The sequence below is a fragment of the Lissotriton vulgaris genome, chromosome 11, assembly GCF_964263255.1.
Source record: "Lissotriton vulgaris chromosome 11, aLisVul1.2, whole genome shotgun sequence".
NCBI classification, from domain to species: domain Eukaryota; kingdom Metazoa; phylum Chordata; class Amphibia; order Caudata; family Salamandridae; genus Lissotriton; species Lissotriton vulgaris.
The window spans coordinates 176650412-176670739 of record NC_141699.1 but is presented as its reverse complement, the minus strand read 5'-3'; the positions used below and the strand labels follow the sequence as shown (position 1 = coordinate 176670739).

The window sequence follows — 20328 nt, the reverse complement described above, 5'->3', positions numbered from 1 at the left end:
CTGCTTCTCTTTCTACTGTCCTTCTATTCATTTTAACCCTTGTTCAACAGGGCTCTGCTTTGAGAACTCTCAGGGTTTATCTCTCTTCTCTGTCTGCCTTTTTGCTGCTGTCACACCAGCCTCTCTATTTAACTCTCCTATTGTACACAGATTTCTGAAAGGGCTGGCTTACTTGTTTCCACCCACTCCCTTTGTCATGCCACAGTAGGACCTTAATTTGGTCCTCACCTACCAGATGTGGTCTCCTTCTGAGCCCTTACATAATTGTCCCCTCCGGCTGTTGACTATCAAAACCGCCTTCTTAATGGCGATTACTTCGGCCCAAGGGTAAGTTGCAGGCGTGATCTTGCTTGCCTCCCTTTTTAATGTTCTTTCCTGACAAAGTGGTGCTTCGCACCCGGGTTTCATTTTTGCCAAAGGTTGTGACCAGATTCCATCTTGATCAGTCCATCACATTGCCCACCTTCTTTGCTCCTCCGCATCCCTCTAAGGAAGAGGAGCGTCTCCACCGACTGGACCCAAAAAGAGCATTGTCGTTCTACCTTGACCGCACAACAGACTTCCGGGTGGACTGCCAATCCTCTGTGGGGTACGTGGGAGCAGGGAAGGGCAGAGCAGAAAAGGATAATTTCTTGCTGGGTCATTTCTGCATTAAGATCTGCTATGCTCTGGCTAAGAAACAGCCCCCCGAGGGATTAAGGACCCATTCCACCAAGGCAAAGGCTCCTATTATGACCTTAGTTCAGGGTGTCTCAGTCCAGGATATCTGTCAGGCAGCAAAGTGGGCATCCTTGCACACATTTGCAAAGCACTATTGACTGGATGGTCAGGTCTGCAGGAGCATTTTGCCTGCTCGGTCCTGCAAGACTTCCTAAATCAATGGTAAGGGATATGCAGCTAGAATTCCCTATCAGATAATGCGTTACCAAAGGTAAGTTACTTGTTCATTGATGTGATATCTAAATTTCAAGGTTACACTGTTTTGTGCTTTTTGCCACGTGATATCAAAATAGTACAGGATATATATTTTTTGTTATAATTCCTTCAATAATTCTGTTTGCAAATGACATGGTCTATATCCATTTCCTGAGGGAAAATTGGGTTGCCCTATTATTGTGATAGTAACATCCACAGCAGATGTGCAGCAGGTTCCTCAGTTGATGCATCTGTGAAATGCCTATTTGGCTAAAGGCAGGACACAGCATAGAGATCAAACTCTACAGGGGACACAGAACACCAGCAAGAGACAAAGGTACACATGCCCAGGACATACTTGCGCATGTCCACTATTCAAACTGAAAGAGTAGATAATGGAGGCTGCTAGAAAGATGGAAGCTGTCGAGCTCAAGGGAATGTGTGCCACCTTTACCAGGACCCGTTGGCACTAATATTACAAAATGAGGGCCTTCCTTCCCATCACAGATTTGCTCAGAACCAACCAGACCCTCTATTGATGGGATCATCCCTTTCATCCTATCTTTGAATGATGTGGACAGCGATACTAGAGGAAATCCACTGGGAAATCCAAAGAAATAATTAAAGCTGGTGATATGTCAGAGACAGATGTGCAGAAAACCAGGGGTGCAGATAGCACACCAAGGAAGACTAGCAAAAGCTTAGAGGAAAAGGAGTGCTAGACCTTGTTCAGAGGCAGCTCAATCTTAATAGAAGGTAGTTGTTTGGATGTCTAGGGTGGTTGAGCCTACCCAGCAATGGATGTTTGAGACAGTAGGACACCTTGGCAGAAGATGGAGACAGAGAAGATGGCCCCTGTTTGACAGATCACAATTTAGCAGTGAGCTTTTAAGGTCTGGGGCTGCTTTAGTCTGGAAGGAGACTGTGGGATCGTCTATTTATACCAACTGTTTTGTCCCTGGATTATCCAGATAAGGGAATGGTTTGCTTATTGTTATTTATTTTCTTTGAGCTTTTCCTCTGGAAGCGTTTGGGATGGAGAAGAGTTTCATAAAGAGCTGCAGCTTACAAAAGGTTAATGTTCGGGATGGGGTACCAACTGATCTCCAGGGACTGGGGTCGCAAATACCACAGCGGACACAATGTAACACCAGTGGCTAGGAGCTTGTCGATTATTTCATTTAACCTTTTAAGGATTAAATGTCCCAGCTGAACACTTAATGGCCTTACGCACTCTTAAACAACAAAAGGGAGACATGTCTTACTCAAAGTGGCACCTCTCCTGAGAAAAGGCACTTGGAGACTACTTTAAAGCTTGTTGCCTTTGCACTGTTTTGCTTCATCTAAGACTATGATGGTGGTGGTGAGGAATCCTCTTTGCCCCATTTAGGCGTTCTGGCTGGAAACAACGTACCTGTATAAGGAGGGTTGCTGGCTTTTACTGAATGGATACCTAAGGGGCAGGATAGTTTATATAGCTTAAGTTTACACACCCAACTTGGAACACAAGCACTTTATGAGATGAACATTTCTACAATCATCTAATGTCATTGACTGTAGAGCAGCTGCTAATAGGGGGTGACTGGTACTTGCAACTGGAAATTAGACAAGCTGTGTCAGAGATATGGATGATCAATAAAAGCTGTCCAGAAGAAGTGTCAAAATGTCTGAAGGAGGTAGGCCTCATAGACATATGATGAACCTACTATCCTACCCAAATAGACTACTTGCATTATTCATCTGCTCGCAAATATTATGCAAGAATAGACAAGGTATATTACTCAGCCACACATTCTTACATTAGACTGAAAAGGTAGAACTTGGGTTCATCGCTTTGCCATACCATGCCCCAGTAATAAGCTGGTTAAAATAGGGGATTCAGTCCTAGAGCATGAATGACATCTTTCTTGGCGACTCAGTTATGGACTATCTAAAATCCAATAATATGGGTGACATTGACATAGGTAGAACCTGGGATGGATTGAAAGCAGTAGTTAAAGTATGTATCATAGCAGAAAGTAGCTGACTCGGGTCTGTTAGGGCGCTACGAGGGCTACAGTCATGGGAGACCTGAAGGTGGCAAGAGACGTACACACAAAAAAGCAAGTTGCAAGGACTGTGGTGCAAGTTACTAAGCCTACAATGCCAACTTAGTCTACTTGATATGAAAAACACAGAATACTCCTTGGTTAAGCTAGGGCATTGATTCTGTAAAAAGAACAACAAAGCCTGATGGTTGTTGGCATCTATGCTGAGGATGAAGTTGGTACAACATCATATTAACAGTCTATAACTGGATGAGAGAGAAATCCAAATAGTGACTAACGTGGAGATCACAGACTGGTTCGCCCAATGCCATCAGCAACTCTATACATCCTTGGCCCGACCAGATAGCGGAATATCTAACTTAGACAAGCTTACACCAGACTACATAGAATGATTTTACTAAGGCATATTCTCAAAACGCACAAGCCCCAACAGATATGCACAACAGTTTTATAAAACGTTGTGGCTTGGAATGTTGGATTTAATGGTAAGACCCTTCAACATGTTTGCCTTGATTGCAAGGATAACTCCTAACATGAAATAATTAAAAATCGGTCATTCAAGCTAGACAAGTGCAAGGAGAAAAGGGCATACAGAGTCAGACCTATTTCACTTGTCAATACTAGTATGAAAAGTTATGCTAAGACCCTGGCAAATAGATTTAGTGCAGTGCTAGCACAGTTAAATCAATACTGATCTGGGTTTATAGAGGGCTGTTGAGTCAGCGGCAACACTACGAAAGGGACTTATTTGAAAAATGCAAAGGATCAAAAGAAAAACAGATCACTTTTTCCTGGGTGCCAAAAAGATTGTAATAGGGTAGCCTAATGTTATCTTAGGAAAACAGTGAGAGACTGGCTTTTGGACAGTCTTTCTGAATATGGTCTTTGCAGAGAATGCAGTGCTAATGAAAGGTCTTGCCTAAGTGCCAAAGACTCTGATGTAATTGAGAGGAGAGTGAGGCAGTCTCCCTTACTCTTTGCTCTATACCTTGAACCAGTTGCACAAAAGTTAAGGATCAATCGTGGGATACTGGAATATGTGACTAGGTGCAGAATCAATTCAACCTACCAATTGTGCTGATATCTCAATCTTTGAGCCAACCACCTCCCTCGCTACACTGCTGGATGATCCAAGGTGTCTTCTGTAATATCTTCTTTGGATACAACAGAAGTCTAGCAAAATTTGAGGCCCTTAACTCATCCCCATAGTATTTTGCAGGTTGTGTAGTGAGATGCCATTTAGATGGGCCACTGGTTCGATCAGGTATTTAGGGATAAATATTACCACTGACAAAAGAGACTGCTTGCTGCTAAGTACCCACCACTGCTCAACTTGGTCACATCTGATTTTCAGAGATGGCATAGAGTATGAAGAAAGGGGTACACTAACGCAAACTCTGTGATTCTGCCTGAAGATAAGGAACTTTTGGGCAGTTATCCATGCGGGAGTCTTTATAGGGCTTCTTTGCTGGGGGTCCATTTTCATATCCAAGGCAGGGGATGATCTTCAGCTGCTTAAAGAAGCAGTATACATGGAGTTTTGAAGCTGGTTATGTTCACGTTGTGACGTTACACTAATAACCAAAAAAAACATATTGAATCTTAAAATACTTATAGGTGCCTGTCTAGCACATAACTCATTCTCTGCTGTCTCAGGACAAAATCTCACACTATTGTCCTCCGACACCGCAGGTGCCTTAGCTCTGCTAGTTTTTCAGTCTCTGGCTCTTAGCCATCTAGATCTGCAAACCAGGGATTTGCAATTTTTATTATTGTGGACCATGAGCTTTGGAGCAAAGGTCTGGATAAAACTGAACATTCTGTTGAGGTTTTCAACCATTTTTGTTTTAATCAGTGTTCACCTCAACCATTGTAAAGTGTATATATTTCATGCATTGCAATTCATTCTCTATAGTTGTAGCTATTAGTTAAATGAAGAGACTTTGGTATCCACTCTCACAGACACACTGTTTCAGAAAGGTTACAGTATACCTTGGTACTGAATTAGTTCCCTGGTAGATGAGACATGGCAAGAACTAATATTAAAGCAATTTATGTAATAATAATAATAATGATAATAACTGTTTATATATCACACAAGACCAACTGGATTGTCTCAAGGTACTTCAGTAATAGTTATTATTCAGCACCTACGTAGCCCTCTATTTATTTATTGTGATGAGTTTGATTAGTTAGGAGCTTAACCACTGAGCTCTCCTGTACTGAAGTGAATATTTATATGTCCAAATTTTGATTTTAGTTATTTTTCTTCTGACAAGATTGTCCTTTTTTTAATTTGGTATTACTGAGGTAGGGAATGCATTTTACAACATGTATGGAATGACAGTATAATTTACAACTGAAAGCAATGTTTGGTTTTATTTTCCACTGTTAAGGCATCATTACTTTTCCTTCTTGCTGAGCAGGTTATTAATATTCTGTCCTTACACAGAACTGATCCAGTTCGCCCATTTATAAGTGGTCATGTGGCAAACAGTATGGCAGCAGAAGTGATAGCTTTGCTGCATAGCTTACTAATGGCTCCAGAATCCAACGCAGCTCAGATATGGACAACAACTGCAGAGAAGGTAAGAGAACCACCACTTTTATCTTTCATTAATTTTTATGTATTCAGAAACATATGGTGTAATTGCTTTTTCCAGTCTGTGTCCTTTATGTAAGGTTTAATGCAGATGTGTGATTGATTAAAGCTGAATAACTTTCATGGCCGTCCTTAAGCAGAACACTTCCCTGCTCTCAAATTGGTGACATCAATTTTAAAAGTGTGTAACCAAAACTGACTGTTAGTGGTACACTTTGCATCTTCATGAATAGTTATGCTTTGTTATAGTACTCACATTATTTGTCTGTTGTTGATATTTGTAAAACTTCTCACCCATAGATCTGAGTGAGAGCTGAAACTGTAAATAAACTTGAAATGGATGCTTTTAGGGTGCTTTTCAGAAACCACTGTAACATTGCAGTGAACCAATGAAACCATGTCCCCTCATCAAACCCAACTGTTGCATACAATATGTTTAGCCTCAAAGTATATTTTAAAAACATTTTAAATTTTTCTAATGTTATTCCTCCACTTGTTGTGTTGATTTATTTTTAGTTCTTTTTATTGGGTACAAGACTTATAACAATATCTTCTGTAACCTTTGAGACCTTTACATAATGCATCAAGTCTTGCAGTACATAATTACCTCCATGATCGTACATCTTTATTACATGAACATACTTATTGGTTTCTATATAATTGGCACTTTTTGGTTTGTCAACTGTACTCCAGTGAGGATTCCGCCGGGGGTAAAGTACATATGCCACCTCTAAATGTGTTCCATTTTCCCCATACCCGTTCCCATTTTTTAGGGCATCCTCTATGTATGTATTCAGCCTTTTTGTCCGCCATAGCCATACCATGTCGTTACACCATTCTTTAGGAGTGGGAGTGTTTCGCACTCCGAAGTATTTAGCGAAGTTTATTTTGGCTATTGTCCTACCTAGTGTCGCCCAGGCTTGTGCTGCAGTATTCAGGTCCGTTGCCTCCCATATATTTAGAAGACATTGCTTAGGTTCTGGTGGTACAGAGGCCTCACTCACCGTTGTTGTTGTGGTCATGACTGCCTCACAGTACGCCGCTATTGCAGGACATTCCTACATCGTGTGAAAAAATGTGCCTACTGCACTGCATTGTCACAAGCAGAGTTGGCTATCAGTCTTTCCTATCTGACATAGTGTTACCCTAGTGTAGTAGATCCTGTGGAGCACTTTCAGTTGCACAAGACACAGTTTTGAGGATATCGTCACCTCCCTCTGGGACTCTAACTCCTCCTGCCAGTCCGTTCATCCAATTCACCCACATTCGCCTGCCATTTTTCCCGGAGAAGCTGTGTGGGATAGGTTGGTTGTTAATAATTTTTCGGTAGGTTTGGTATGCGGCTTTTTTGTCCGTGCTCTGTTGGGAATCTATCCTCCAGAGGAGAGGCCTCAGGGAGGACAGTGTCAGGTGGGATGATTGCTTCTAATGCCTGCTTGATCTGAAGATAGCGAAACATTTCAGTGCCGCCATCTCGTACTGATCTTGACATTTAGTAAATGAGATTACCTTCCCCTTGTCTCAGAAATTCCCAACACTTGATATTCCTATGGTGTCCCATTGTTGAAACCGTTTGCTATTGCACAGCTTGCCCAACTTGCCGGTCTCCCAAAGAGGGGTTGCCTGAGTTATCTTACTGTCCCAGCCTAGCTTTCTCAGTGCTGTGTGCCATATATGGACTGTCGGCCCTATGAGGGCTGTTTTCTGGTTCTTGTTATAACAGAGAGCTCAGTTGATCCCTTCTATTCCCAGGACATGTCTATCCATTTGGTAAGCCGGGTCCATGTGGGAGGCATAGAGCCAATGATTGATCGCAGTCAGTTGGGACGCCCAATAGAACTTTTATGTTCGAGGCATATGGGCTGCAGATGGAACATTATGAATAGATCGCCATCTGGTGTTGGGCTCGGATGATTGCACTTTGTTTTTCTCTTGGAGAGTCTTTTGTAGCTTGGTGACTCCTCCTTTGGTTGGTAGTGCGCATGGGCATCGGCTCTATCCTTAGATTGTTTTTTTCCGCCATCGAGTTCGGATGAGGATTGAGACGCTCCAGATCGACTTCGGAAAGAAGTGATTTATCGGCGCGTATTCCCTTTCCAATTCAACGGTATTGTTATCGAACGCGATTTCATTTCCATTCCGACGCGTTTCGACTCCAACATCGAAGAAAAACTTTGATCTACGTCGACGAACAGGAGGCCTTTCTCGACGTGGTCAAGCCCGGAGTCCATGGAAAGGACTCCATTTAAAAAATGTCCAACGTGTGGTGCTAAGTTCCCACACAAGGACCTACACGAGGTGTGCAACCTCTGCCTGTCGCCTGAACACGAATCCAGGGACTGCGAAGCCTGCGCAGCATTCTCCTCCAAGTCGACGATTAGAAACCGTCGAGCTCGAAGACACGAGGTTTCCAGAATGCAGTCGGAGGCGATCCCGGAGCTGTTCGAGGACCAGCACCTTGATGAAGAAGAAGATCATGAAGATCAGTCGGGGTCGGAAGGGGACGAGTCGGATGTCGAAGAACTCGACGTGCAACAAAACGTGAGTGACGACGTCCCCTTACCAAAAAAACGACCCCGTGTGGTAACGACCCCGCCTTCGAGCCCGGTCAAACCGCAGAAAAAAGTTTCCGACCCCCCCGCCTTCGGGCTCGGCAACGAAACCAAAACTGAAACCGAAACTCTCGGTCTCCCACCATGTCGGATCCTAGAAGCGGTCGACATAGACTTCGACGCCGAAGCTTCATGCAAGGGAAAGCTCGGCATCGAAGCACTCCATGTCGAAACAAAAACATGATTCGACGTCGAAGACTCACTCGACACCGAAAAAATCGGAATCGAGCAAACACTCGGTGCCGAAAACACCGAACATTGACGATCGAAAACAAAGGCACTTTTCGGAACCAAAGGCTTCGGTACCGATACAGGAGCAGCAAACAGATCCCAAACAAAAGATTTTGTTTATAGATCCACAAACTGGCAAAGTAGTGACGAAGAAGAGGAAGAATGAACAGTTAGAAGACAAACCTCTTCCTTCTAAAAAGAGAACACTGGGGACAAATACAACTCCTCCTACTTCTCCTCGACCTAAAGTCACACCCTCTTCTCCTATTCCTCACACTATGCCAAATATTCCTCTACCTTCTACACCAAGACCATCTACACCTCAGTCAGATGTAGACAGTGACACAGGGGAGGGAGAACCTCAAGGGGATGATGACACTATCCCAGATGAGGATGACCCATGGGAAAATTATAACGCAGGGTCAGATGATGACAACGACCCAGAGTTATATCCCTCAAAGCCTTCACCACCTGATGATAACACGGGGTTTGTACAGCTCATTAATAGGGCAGCGAAATACCATAAGGTAGATCTAGATACAGAACCTCAGGTAGAGGATTTCCTATTAGAGACACTACCTACTGCACAAAGAACATCAGGTACTCTACCTATGCTAAAGGGTCTTCTCAGTCACACAGCAGAAATATTCAAAGACCCAGTGAGGGCTAGGGTGTTAAACCCAAGAATTGATAAGAAATATAAGGCGGCTCCAAAGGATCCAATATTTATCAAAGGACAGGTACCTCTGGACTCGCTTGTAGTTTCAAACGCTCGCAAGAGAGCGAACTCATAACCCGATAAAGAGTCAAAATTAATAGATGCATCAGGCAAAAGAGTAGCATCACAAGCGGCAAATAGCTGGCGTATAGCCAATACACAAGCGCTACTTATACGTTATGACAGGGCACATTATAATGAGTTAGAAAAACTCATCACACATCTCCCCAAAGAACATCAAAAGAGAGCAGATCAGCTAATACAGGACGGAAAGATAATAACTAACACTTCCATTAAGTGCGCCCTAGACGCAGCAGACACTGCAGCAAGATCTATCAACACCAGTGTCATGTTAAGGAGACATGCATGGCTTAGAGTATCAGGGTTCAAACAAGAAGTACAAACATCCCTATTGAACCAACCCTTTGATCAGAAAACACTTTTTGGCTCAAGCACAGATGAGACCTTAGAAAAGATGAAGAAGGATACAGAAACGGCTAAGTCAATGGGAGCATTACAACAGCCAACACAAAGGGGTTCCTTTCGTAGATCCACCTATAGAGGAGGCTAAAAAAATACAGGAACAAATCAGCAATCCACCTCTTTTACACCTACGTCGCCCAAAGGTAATTCAAGAGGTAGTTACAGAGGTAACAACAACAAGGGTAGAGGCCGCGGAAATAATAATAACCGCAACTCCCCAACCCCAAAACAGTGACTTAATACAACTTCCCCCAGACCACATAACACCGGTCGGGGGACGTCTATCACAGTTCATACCTGTCTGGGAAAACATCACATCAGACAAGTGGGTGAGACAAATTATCCAACATGGTTATTGCCTAGAACTCACAGCTACCCCACCAAACATCCCCCCCAAACAGCGTCCAATGAGTCAAGATCATCTGACATTGTTAAAGGAAGAAGTACTATCACTGCTACAAAAGCATGCCATATAGAAGGTTCCAAAACATCAACAAGGGACAGGAGTATACTCTCTATACTTCCTAATCCCCAAAAAAGACGGGTCTCTGAGACCAATCTTAGACCTAAGACCTCTCAATGCATACATAAACTCGGAACATTTCCACGTGGTCACGCTCCAACAGGTACTTCCTTTACTGAAGAAAGGGGACTTTCTTTCTACACTGGATCTAAAAGACGCTTACTTTCATATCCCAATTCACAAAGCCCACAGGAAATACCTAAGGTTTGTAGTGGAAGGACAACATTATCAATTCAAAGTCCTTCCGTTCGGGGTCACAACGGCACCAAGAGTGTTCAATAAATGCCTAGCTGTGGTGGCAGCACACCTAAGAAGACAACAAATACATGTCTTCCTTTACTTGGACGATTGGTTAATAAAAGCCAAGTCACAAGAAGAATGCCTTCACAACACACAGAAGACCATTCAATTGCTGCACCACCTAGGGTTTACGGTGAACTACAAAAAATCACACCTGCAACCAAACAAAATTCAACAATACCTAGGGGCTACTATAGACACAGAAAGAGCCATAGCACACCCCAATCCAATCAGGATACACACCATGATCAAGTTAATACAAAGATTTCAACCACAACACTCACTACCAGCACGATTGTTTATGCAGCTGTTAGGCATGATGGCATGATGTCCTCCTGCATACTGCTAATACCACATGCCAGACTACAAATGCGTCCACTACAGGAGTGTCTAGCGCACAGTGGAATCAGGATCAAGGTCAGATTACAGACCGTATGCATCGCTCTCTGAAGTGGTGGAACACAACAAACACTTCCAAGGGACGGTCGTTCCTAGAACCGATTCCACAAGTGATACTAACAGCGGACGCATCGCTCTCCGGATGGGGAGCGCATATGGACAAATACACAGTGCAGGGGAAGTGGAGTGTGCAGCAAAAGAAACTGCACATCAACTACTTGGAACTATTAGCAGTATTTCTAGCACTAAAAGCTTTCCAAATGCAAATAACCAACAAGGCAGTCCTGATCAGAACAGACAACATGACTGCAATGTATTATATTCAAAAACAGGGGGGGACACACTCTCTCCAACTATCCAAACTAGCACAGGACATTTGGAGATGGGCCATTCCTCAAAAGATCTATCTGTTAGCAGAACACCTACCAGGAGTTCAAAATCAGATAGCAGACATCCTAAGCAGACAGTCAGAACAAGTACACGAATGGGAGCTGCACGACCAGATACTGCAGCCATTCTTCCAAAGATGGGGGCAACCAGAGATAGATCTGTTTGCCAATCATCAGAACGCAAAATGCCAAAACTTCGCATCCAGGTACCCACACCTCCGGTCCCAGGGCAATGCACTATGGATAAATTGGTCCAACAGATTTGCTTACGCTTTTCCCCCTCTCCCACTAATTCCGTTAGTGGTTCGGAAACTGCAACAGCATTCAATGACAATGATACTAGTGGCACCCACGTGGGCAAGACAGCCATGGTTCACCACGCTACTACAACTCTCACAGGTTCCACATCAAAAGCTAAGATTATTACCCATGCACCTTACACAGAACCATGGAGAAATAATGCACCCAGATCCCAAACAATTGAACCTAGCGATCTGGCTCCTGAGGTCATAGAGTTTGGATATTTAGATTTACCACCAGAATGTATGGAAATCATTAAACAAGCAAGACGTCCTACCACCAGAGCATGCTATGCAGCAAAATGGAAGAGGTTTGCTGTACACTGTAACAGTAATCACATCAACCCCGGGACGCATCCACTAAACAAATCATTTGCTATTTACTACACTTGCAGCAATGCAACTTAGCATATACCTCTATCAGGGTTCATCTCGCAGCTATAGCGGCGTACCTACAAACAAAACAGGCAACATCTTTCCCTATTTAAAGTACCAGCAATTAAAGCTTTCATGGAGGGACTCAAAAGAGTCATTCCACCAAGACGGCCACCTTCCCCAGTCTGGAATCTCAACATAGTACTTACCAGACTAATGGGACCACCATTTGAACCTATGCATAGGTGTGAAATACAATTCCTCACATGGAAGGTGGCCTTCCTCATAGCTATCACGTCACTCAGAAGAGTGAGTGAGTTACAAGCTTTTACGATTCAAGAACCATTCATGCAGTTACACCAAAACAAAGTGGTTCTTAGAACAAACCCAAAATTCTTACCAAAAGTAATTTCTGCATTCCACATCAATCAGTCAGTGGAACTACTGGTCTTCTTTCCAAAACCACAGACGCTAGCGGAAAGGGCCCTACATACATTGGATGTCAGAAGGGCAATTTTGTATTATATAGAAAGAACACAAACTTTCAGAAAGACAAATCAGCTATTTGTAGCGTTTTCTCCTACACATAAGGGCAATCCCATCTCTAAAGCGGGCATTGCCAGATGGATTGTAAAATGTATTCAAATATGCTACTTAAAAGCAAAGAGGACATTAACTGTTCCTCCTAGAGCTCACTCTGCATGTAAGCTAGGAGCATCTATGGCATTTTTGGGAAACATTCCACTAGATGACATATGCAAAGCAGCTACCTGGGTTACACCGCACACCTTCACAAAGCACTATTGTGTAGATGTGCACACAACACAACAAGCTAGAGTGGGACAAGCTGTATTAAAGACTTTATTTCAGACAGTTGCAACAGACACGGGTGACCACCGCTAGGGAGAGAACTGCTGTATAGTCTATTCATAATGTACCATCTGCAGCCCATATGCCTCGAACGGAATATGCTACTTACCAGTATGCATCTGTTCTTGGCATATAGGCTGCAGAGTGGTACATGCCCTCCCAGCCTCCCCGGAAACCTGTGTCTGTTCCAGCCATATCTTATTTAGATACACTTACATGGGCATTTCTATCTGTATTCTATCATACTACTCCATCTAACCCTACTATGGCAAAACAATCTAAGGATGGAGCCGATGCCCATGCGCACTACCAACCAAAGGAGGAGTCACCAAGCTACAACAAAAGACTCTCCAAGAGAAAAACAAAGTGCAATCATCCGAGCCCAACACCAGATGGCGATCTATTCATAATGTACCACTCTGCAGCCCTCTACGCCAAGAACAGATGCATACTGGTAAGTAGCATATTCCATATTGGGGAGCACAATGCCACCAGCATACTAACTCTTGACCAGTTTAGTCATAGCTATTCAGGCCAGTTTCCCATTCCATAGGAGCTTGGTTACTTCCGCCTCTATTGCTCGAAAGTATGATGGGGAACCAGGAATGGGGTGTTGTGTAGAGTGTATAGGAATCTAGGAAGCGCCATCATTTTGAAAAGTGCTGCTTTTTCTAGCAGCATCAATGGAAGGGATTGCCAATGTTTGGTATCTCTGCACAATCTTTTCAGCGGCTCTAAAAGATTGATGGTCATGAAATCTTCGGAGTCCGAAGTAATATGGATCCCCAGATACTTGAAGCTATCTTCCGCTACCTTCACTTCACATCCCCAGGTAATGTCAGCGGTGGGCCCTTCAGGACATAGAGTACAGTTTTGCTCTAGTTAATAGTGTATCCGGAGTGTCTCCCATAGGTTTCACATACATTTAAGAGTCTGTGCAATGAGTGTTTGGGGGATGCCATATATAACAGAACGTCATCCGCATATAGGGATATGCGATCTTCCCAATTTTCTGCCCAGCGGAGCCCACAGATAACCAGAACTTTCCTTATCCAGGGAGCTAAAGGCTCCAGGACAAGGGCAAAAAAGAGCGGTGAAAGTGGACAGCCTGACCTCGTTCCACGTCCCAAAGGCAATTCCTTGGATATGTGTCTATTTGCTACTTCGTGTGTGAGTGGTTTTGTATACAATAGCTTTATCCAAGAGCAAAATTTAGGCCCGAACCTCATATGTGTGAGAATGGCAAAAAGGAAAGGCCACTCTACTGTTTCGAAACCCATGTGCGCTTCAAGCAATAGTATAATGGCCTCCTCTTGAATCGTGTGCTTGCGTCCTACTACATTCTGCAGTCGTCTTAGATTTAGGGCTATATTCCTACCTGCTTGAACCCAGATTGGTCCGGATGTACTAGCTTAGTTAGGTGAGGTGTCAATCTGTTGGCCAAGGCTTTGGCCAGGATCTTGGCCTCCGCTTTAATCAGAGAGAAAGGCCGGTAGGAGGCACACTCCCGGGCCAGCTTCCCTGGTTTATGGATGGTCACTATTTTCCCCATTGTCTGATCTTTAGGGAGCTCTCCCGTCTCTAAGCTAGAGTTGTAAATTTTTAGTAAGTGTGGGGTGATGTTAGTTGTGCCTCTTTTATATAATTCTATAGGGATACCATTGGGCCCTAGGGCTTTTCCTGATTGTATGCTTCCCATTGCTTTGGTTAGTTCTTTGGTTGTGAGTTCTGTTTCTAGTAATTGCATCTCCTCCTCTGTGAGTGTGGGGATCTGGATATCTTGAAGGAATGCCATTGCCGCCTCCTGCTGTACTGTGGTTGCCGGGGCATACACCCGCGCATAATGGAACACCAGCGTATCTGCTATTGCTAAGGAGTCTGTCTTGATTTCTCCGGTGGCAAGTTGAAGTTCTGCCACCCATCGTTCTGCTCGTTCCCGCTTATCGAGCCAAGCCAGGAGCTTGTCAGCTTTATCCCCTATTTCGCATACTGTATGCCGGGTGGCAGCCAGTCGGCTACTCGCATCTTCCCACAAGTATCCTTTCTATTCTTGTTTTTTAAGGTAAAGTCGTGTGTGTTTGTGTCCAAGGGGTCTTGAGAATGTTCTAGTTCTAATTGGTTCACTTCTTGTTCCATGGTCATCAATATTTTTGCCTTTTCCTTTTCATGGCTGGAGATCAGCGAGATGGCTTGCCCATGAAGAACAGGTTTATATGCCTCCCATAGAGTGAAGGTCTTGAGAATGTTCTAGTTTTAATTGGCTCACTTCCTGTTCCATGGTCATCACTATTTTTGCCTTTTCCTTTTTATGGCCGGAGATGAGCGAGATGGCCTGCCCATGAAGAACCGGCTTATATGCCTCCCATAGAGTAAGGGGCCAGGAAACTGAGGGTTCGTTTTTGCTGAAATAGTGTTTTGTGACGGTTAGTAATCCCTTCCAAATCATGGGGTTCTTTAGATAACCTGGGGATATCGGGAATATGCACCATTGTGTTGATGTGCGCCATTATATTTAAAAGAGACTTGTGAGTGGTCTGATATGCCCCTTGTCAAGTGAGTCATTTCTTCAAATCTCCACACATAATCTGCTGGCGTGAGTACGTAGTCCATTCTGGAAAGGCTGTTGTGTGCGCCTGAATGGTATCTGTATTGTCACGACTGTGGGAATTGTGACCGCCAAACATCTACTAGGCCGATTGTCTTGAGAAAGTCTGCTAAGTTGGAGTGTGTGCGGTGTTGGTGCCTGGGGGGTGTTCAGTCTAAAGTGTCATCTAGGGTCGTGTAAAAATCACCCCCTATTATTAGTTCTCCCTCTGGAAGTCGGAGCAGAAATGTGCTAAGCGCCAGAAAGGGCAACAAATGAAGTGCTGGGCGAATGTATACTGTGAGAAGTTGGCCTGATATACAGTGCTCACTATTCTAGTGATCACTATGCATCAGTCCAAACAACCCTTATTGATGATTGGTTGTAAGTCAACCGATAGACCAGCTATCCTAGTAGCATGGACAAGAGCAGTCTTTAGGCTAAACTCTAGAGGGCGTGTTAAGCCAGCTGTTATACCATCACATATACCCCTTGAACACCAGTGAAAGGACACCACACAAGTTGTTATGAAAATAAAAGTATATTTATTTAGAACACAACAACCCTGGACTCTTTATGAGGACAGGGTGCTAAGCACAATACAAAGCTCTTAGGAAAATACGCAAAGTTGCACAATTTACACAAATGCCCGAGGGGCACGAAAAACCATATACTCTAAAAGTGGAATGCGAAATTACTAGCAGGTAAGTACTATGCTAATAGGCTTTGGGATCGCTAGGACTGGACTACTGAACCTTCAGATTACTAGCAGGAGGCCTAGGGAGATCGGGTGCAGAGTGTGCACTCTCACGCGGGATGCGGAACAAAGTCTATGGTTGCTAGGAATTACAAAGTTAGTGTTATCGGACGAATCCGACTAGGTAGAGCTGAAACGAAAAAGGATCTGGACCCTTGGATAGTGAGGCTATGCTGGGGCACCGAAATGCCGAAGTTACCTAGCCCAGGGGCTGCGGCTGCATAGGTCTGGAAAGACGTCGGGAATCCTCGATGCAGTCTATGGAGCCTGAAAGAAGAAGTTGCTGGCAGGCGACCAGTGAAGAGATTCGGAGGGATCCAAGCCTGGATCGGTGATGGAAGATACCTGTAAGCAGAGGGGACCAAGTTCTGAATCACTAGCCAGTGATTAGATGGGCACCAGGATGGCACCGGATGAAGTCACCTCGACCAGGTGAGTGGGCGACGCTGGGCTCTGCAGTCTCACGGACCAGGAGGCGTTGTCGGCGACCAGGATGGAGGTGCGAGCTGTCTCACGATGGTATCTGCTGTCGACGTCGCTGGACCCAGGATTGGGGCAAAAAGTCTTGGCAAATGCAGGCCCACGTTATGGACTCAAAATAGCGTCTGGAGTGGACCAGGAGGGTCCCGGGTGCTCCTCTTTTGGAGGGGAGCTAGGGCCAGTCTGGAGCAACCAGACCAGCGGTGTTGATGTCGTCGTTCGTCGTCGGGAAGGCCACAAGCCAGCGGGCTAGTAGCCAGACAACGCGGTGAGCAGCAAACAGGCAGAAAGGCCCCACGCAGATCTCATGGAGGCTGGGAGGCTGAGCTTCGGTGCTGGAGCTGCTCAGGGTTGGGGCTTCTCGGACCCCAAAGCGCTCACACGAAGATCCCTCGGCGGTCGTGCTGGGCAAGCGTCGTGCAGTCCTGAAGATGGCCGGTCCCTCGAGGTCTCGTCACACCCACGAATCTCAGCTGGGCTGATGATGCAGGTTGAGGTCAGAGGTGCCAGGGAAGCCGGTTCTCGTCGAGCTGGGCAGTCTTGGTCCGGAGGAGAGACTTACAGCAGACTGCGATGCTTGGATGGTGCCGGCGGATGCAGGGTGACTACTCCTTAGTCACAAGGGAGAAATCTTGTGAAGAAGTCGAGAGTTTCTTTCGTAGAAAGTAGTTTCAGGATTCAAAGATGATCTAATTTGGAAGGGGGCCCGCTCCTATCTTTATACTAGGAAAAGAGGCAGGCACGAGACTAGGTCCTGCCCAAGGGTGGGACCAGGAAGGGGGGTGGTTACACCCCTCTCCCATGCCGGACTTTCCCCAGCTCAGGGGCTGGTGTGCCCCTGGAACTGGTTCTAGCCGGCAGATGCATAGTGAGCACCGGGGTGCCACTTGCAGTCACCTTCCTCTAAAGCTCTGCCTACCCAGGATACACAAAACCCTGTCTGGGATGGTGCTAGCACCGCCCCTGACAGGAAACCCTTTGTCCAAGCCTCCCTCGCTGGAAGGACTCCCAGCAGCAGGAGGTCAGACTTGTGTCTGTGGTGGCAGCATCCATTTTGTGATGCTGAGGCTTTAGTTAACTTTAACCGGGGTTCACAGTTACATACATGTCGTGTCCCTCTAGAAGGGTGGAATGCTAACCCCGTCGCCAGAATTGGCGAGGGGTTAGTATTCCTATTCGTATGACACCTTACTCGACATGTTTTGATAAAGCGATACCAGAGTTGGCATATAACCGCGAGGATTATAATGCACTTAAGAGTATATGGTATGCGTTATCATGGAACAGCTATTAGGACTTGGTTCCGCAAGCTGCAAACGGGCTCAGCTCATGCCAGAGCACCATCTCACACGATTCCAAGCACTCTGCCTTCAGGATTGTCAAGGCCTGCCATAGAAGTGACTGATAGGAATACGGGTGTCCATTTTAGGGTTAGATATAGGTATACTATATCTAAAGCAAAGGGTGATTACACCACCTTGCCCCAGCTGCCGTGCAGCCAGTTGTGTCAGATTTAGATGGCCAGCCAGGGTTGGCATAATACATGCTGCAGCCCCTGGTAGGCCCTGGGTACACCTATGCCCTGAGTTACAGGGTCTGATAAGGTGGCCCAGTACCAATTGGTAAATGCACCTAAGGTACATGCGTCAATTTAGTGAGAGAACAGCAAGGCTGTGGGTCTGATTAGCAGGCCCACAGCCAGAGAAGTCGTAAACCAGTGAAGCAAAAAGCAAAAATCTGGGGTGATCATAGGATTTCAGACCCTACTCTCCTACATGACCCCCCCCAAACTTTGGGACAATAAACTAACCTTGACCAGGTGAGTCTTCTTGCTCTAAGTGGAAATACCTGGAGAGCCCATCTGCATTGCCATGATCAGTGCCAGGTCTATGCTCCACTGTAAAATACATCCCCTGTAGGGAAATGGGCCACCTAAGCAGTTTGGGGTTTTCACCCTTCATCTGATTTAGCCACAAGAGGGGCTTATGGTCTGCCTGAATCTTGAAATGAGTACCAAACAAGTATGGCCTCAGTTTCTTCAGGGCCCAACCCACAGCAAAGGCCTCCCTCTCAATAGCTAACCAATTTTTTTCTCTGGGGGTCAGCCTTCTGCTTATAAAAGCAATGGGCTGGTCATGACCATCAACATTCAGTTGAGATAGAACAGCTCCCACACCCAACTCAGAAGCATCTGTTTGGACAATGAATGGTTTGGAGTAGGCTGGACTCTTTAGGATAGGTGCTGTGCACATGGCCTGCTTTAGGTCATCGAATGCTTTTTGACAGCCTGCTGTCCACTGAACTTTCTTTGGCATCTTTTTACTTGTCAGGTCATTAAGTGGAGTCACAATTGATCCATAATTTCTGACAAATTTCCTGTAATAACCAGTCAGGCCCAAGAAAGCTCGAACCTGAGTCTGGGTGGTTGGAGGAGCCCAGTCCCTGATGGACTGTATCTTGCTCTCCAGTGGCTGAACCTGGCCTCCACCTACAAGGTGGCCCAGGTATACAACCTGTGTCTGCCCTATCTGGCACTTTGTGGCCTTGATAGTGAGACCTGCCTTCTGCAGTGCCTCTAACACTTTCCTCAGGTTATCCTCCTAGGTGGAACTAAAGACAGCTATATCATCAAGATATGGTGCACAGAAGTCATCCAGCCCAGTGAGAACTTGATTCACCAGCCTTTGGAAGGTGGCAGGTGCATTTTTCAAACCAAAGGGCATTACCACAAACTGATAATGCCCACCAGGGGTAGAAAATGCTGTCTTGGGCTTGGCATCCTCAGCTAACCTGATTTGCCAATACCCAGCTGTCAGGTCAAATTTACTTAAGTAGTTGGCAGAAGCCAATCTATCTATAAGCTAATCTGCCCTTGGTATTGGGTGGGCATCAGTCTTAGTGACTGCATTGAGACCTCTGTAGTCTACGCAAAACCTCATCTCTTTCTTACCACCCTGGGTGTGAGGCTTTGGCACTAGAACTACTGGACTAGCCCAAGGGCTATCTGAGGGCACGAAGACTCCCAGCTCCAACATTTTCTGCACTTCTGTTTTAATGCAGTCTCTAACATGATCAGGCTGCCTGTAGATTTTACTCTTGACTGGCAGGCTGTCACCAGTGTCAACCTCATAGGTACACCAATTGGTTTGACTGGGTGTCGGAGAGAACATATGTCTGAAGGATTGAAGAACCTGTTTACAATCCTTCTGTTGATTGTCAGAGAGGCTGCCACGAAAGACAACACCATCTACTGATCCATCATCAGGATTCTGAGTGAGCAGGTCTGGGAGAGGGTCACTCTTCCTCCTGTCCCTCATCTGTGGCCATGAGCAAGCTCATGTCCTTCCTGTCAACATATGCTTTGAGCCTGTTCACATGGAGCATACTGTGGGGGCTCCTGGGAGTTCCAAGGTCCACCAGGTAGTTGACCTCTCCCTTTTGCTCAAGGATTGTGTGGGGCCCAGACCATTTGTCTCTGAGTGCTGCTGGGGCCACTGGCTCCAACACCCACACCTTCTGTCCAGGCTTGTACACAGTCAGGACAGCCTTTTGGTCATGCCAAGCTTTTTGGAGTTCTTGGCTTGCCTCAAGGTTTTTAGAAGCCTTTTCCATATACTCAGCCATCCTGGAGCGGAGACCAAGTACATAGTCCACTATGTTGGTTGCAGGCTTTTTGAGAGGTCTCTCCCATCCTTCCTTCACCAAACATAGGGGTCCTCTTACAGGATGCCCATACAGAAGTT

The 20328-nt window shown here is 45.3% G+C and overlaps 1 protein-coding gene across 1 annotated transcript in view; it reads left to right on the top strand.

The window, feature by feature from the left end:
* The window catches only part of HECTD4 (HECT domain E3 ubiquitin protein ligase 4), a 2691195-nt gene that overhangs the window by 1010703 nt on the left and 1660164 nt on the right, over positions 1–20328 (top strand). Inside the window, exon 40 of the mRNA XM_086943079.1 lies at positions 5416–5551. Coding sequence (XP_086799205.1) covers positions 5416–5551 — 136 coding nt within the window. The remainder of the gene's footprint in view (positions 1–5415; positions 5552–20328) is intronic.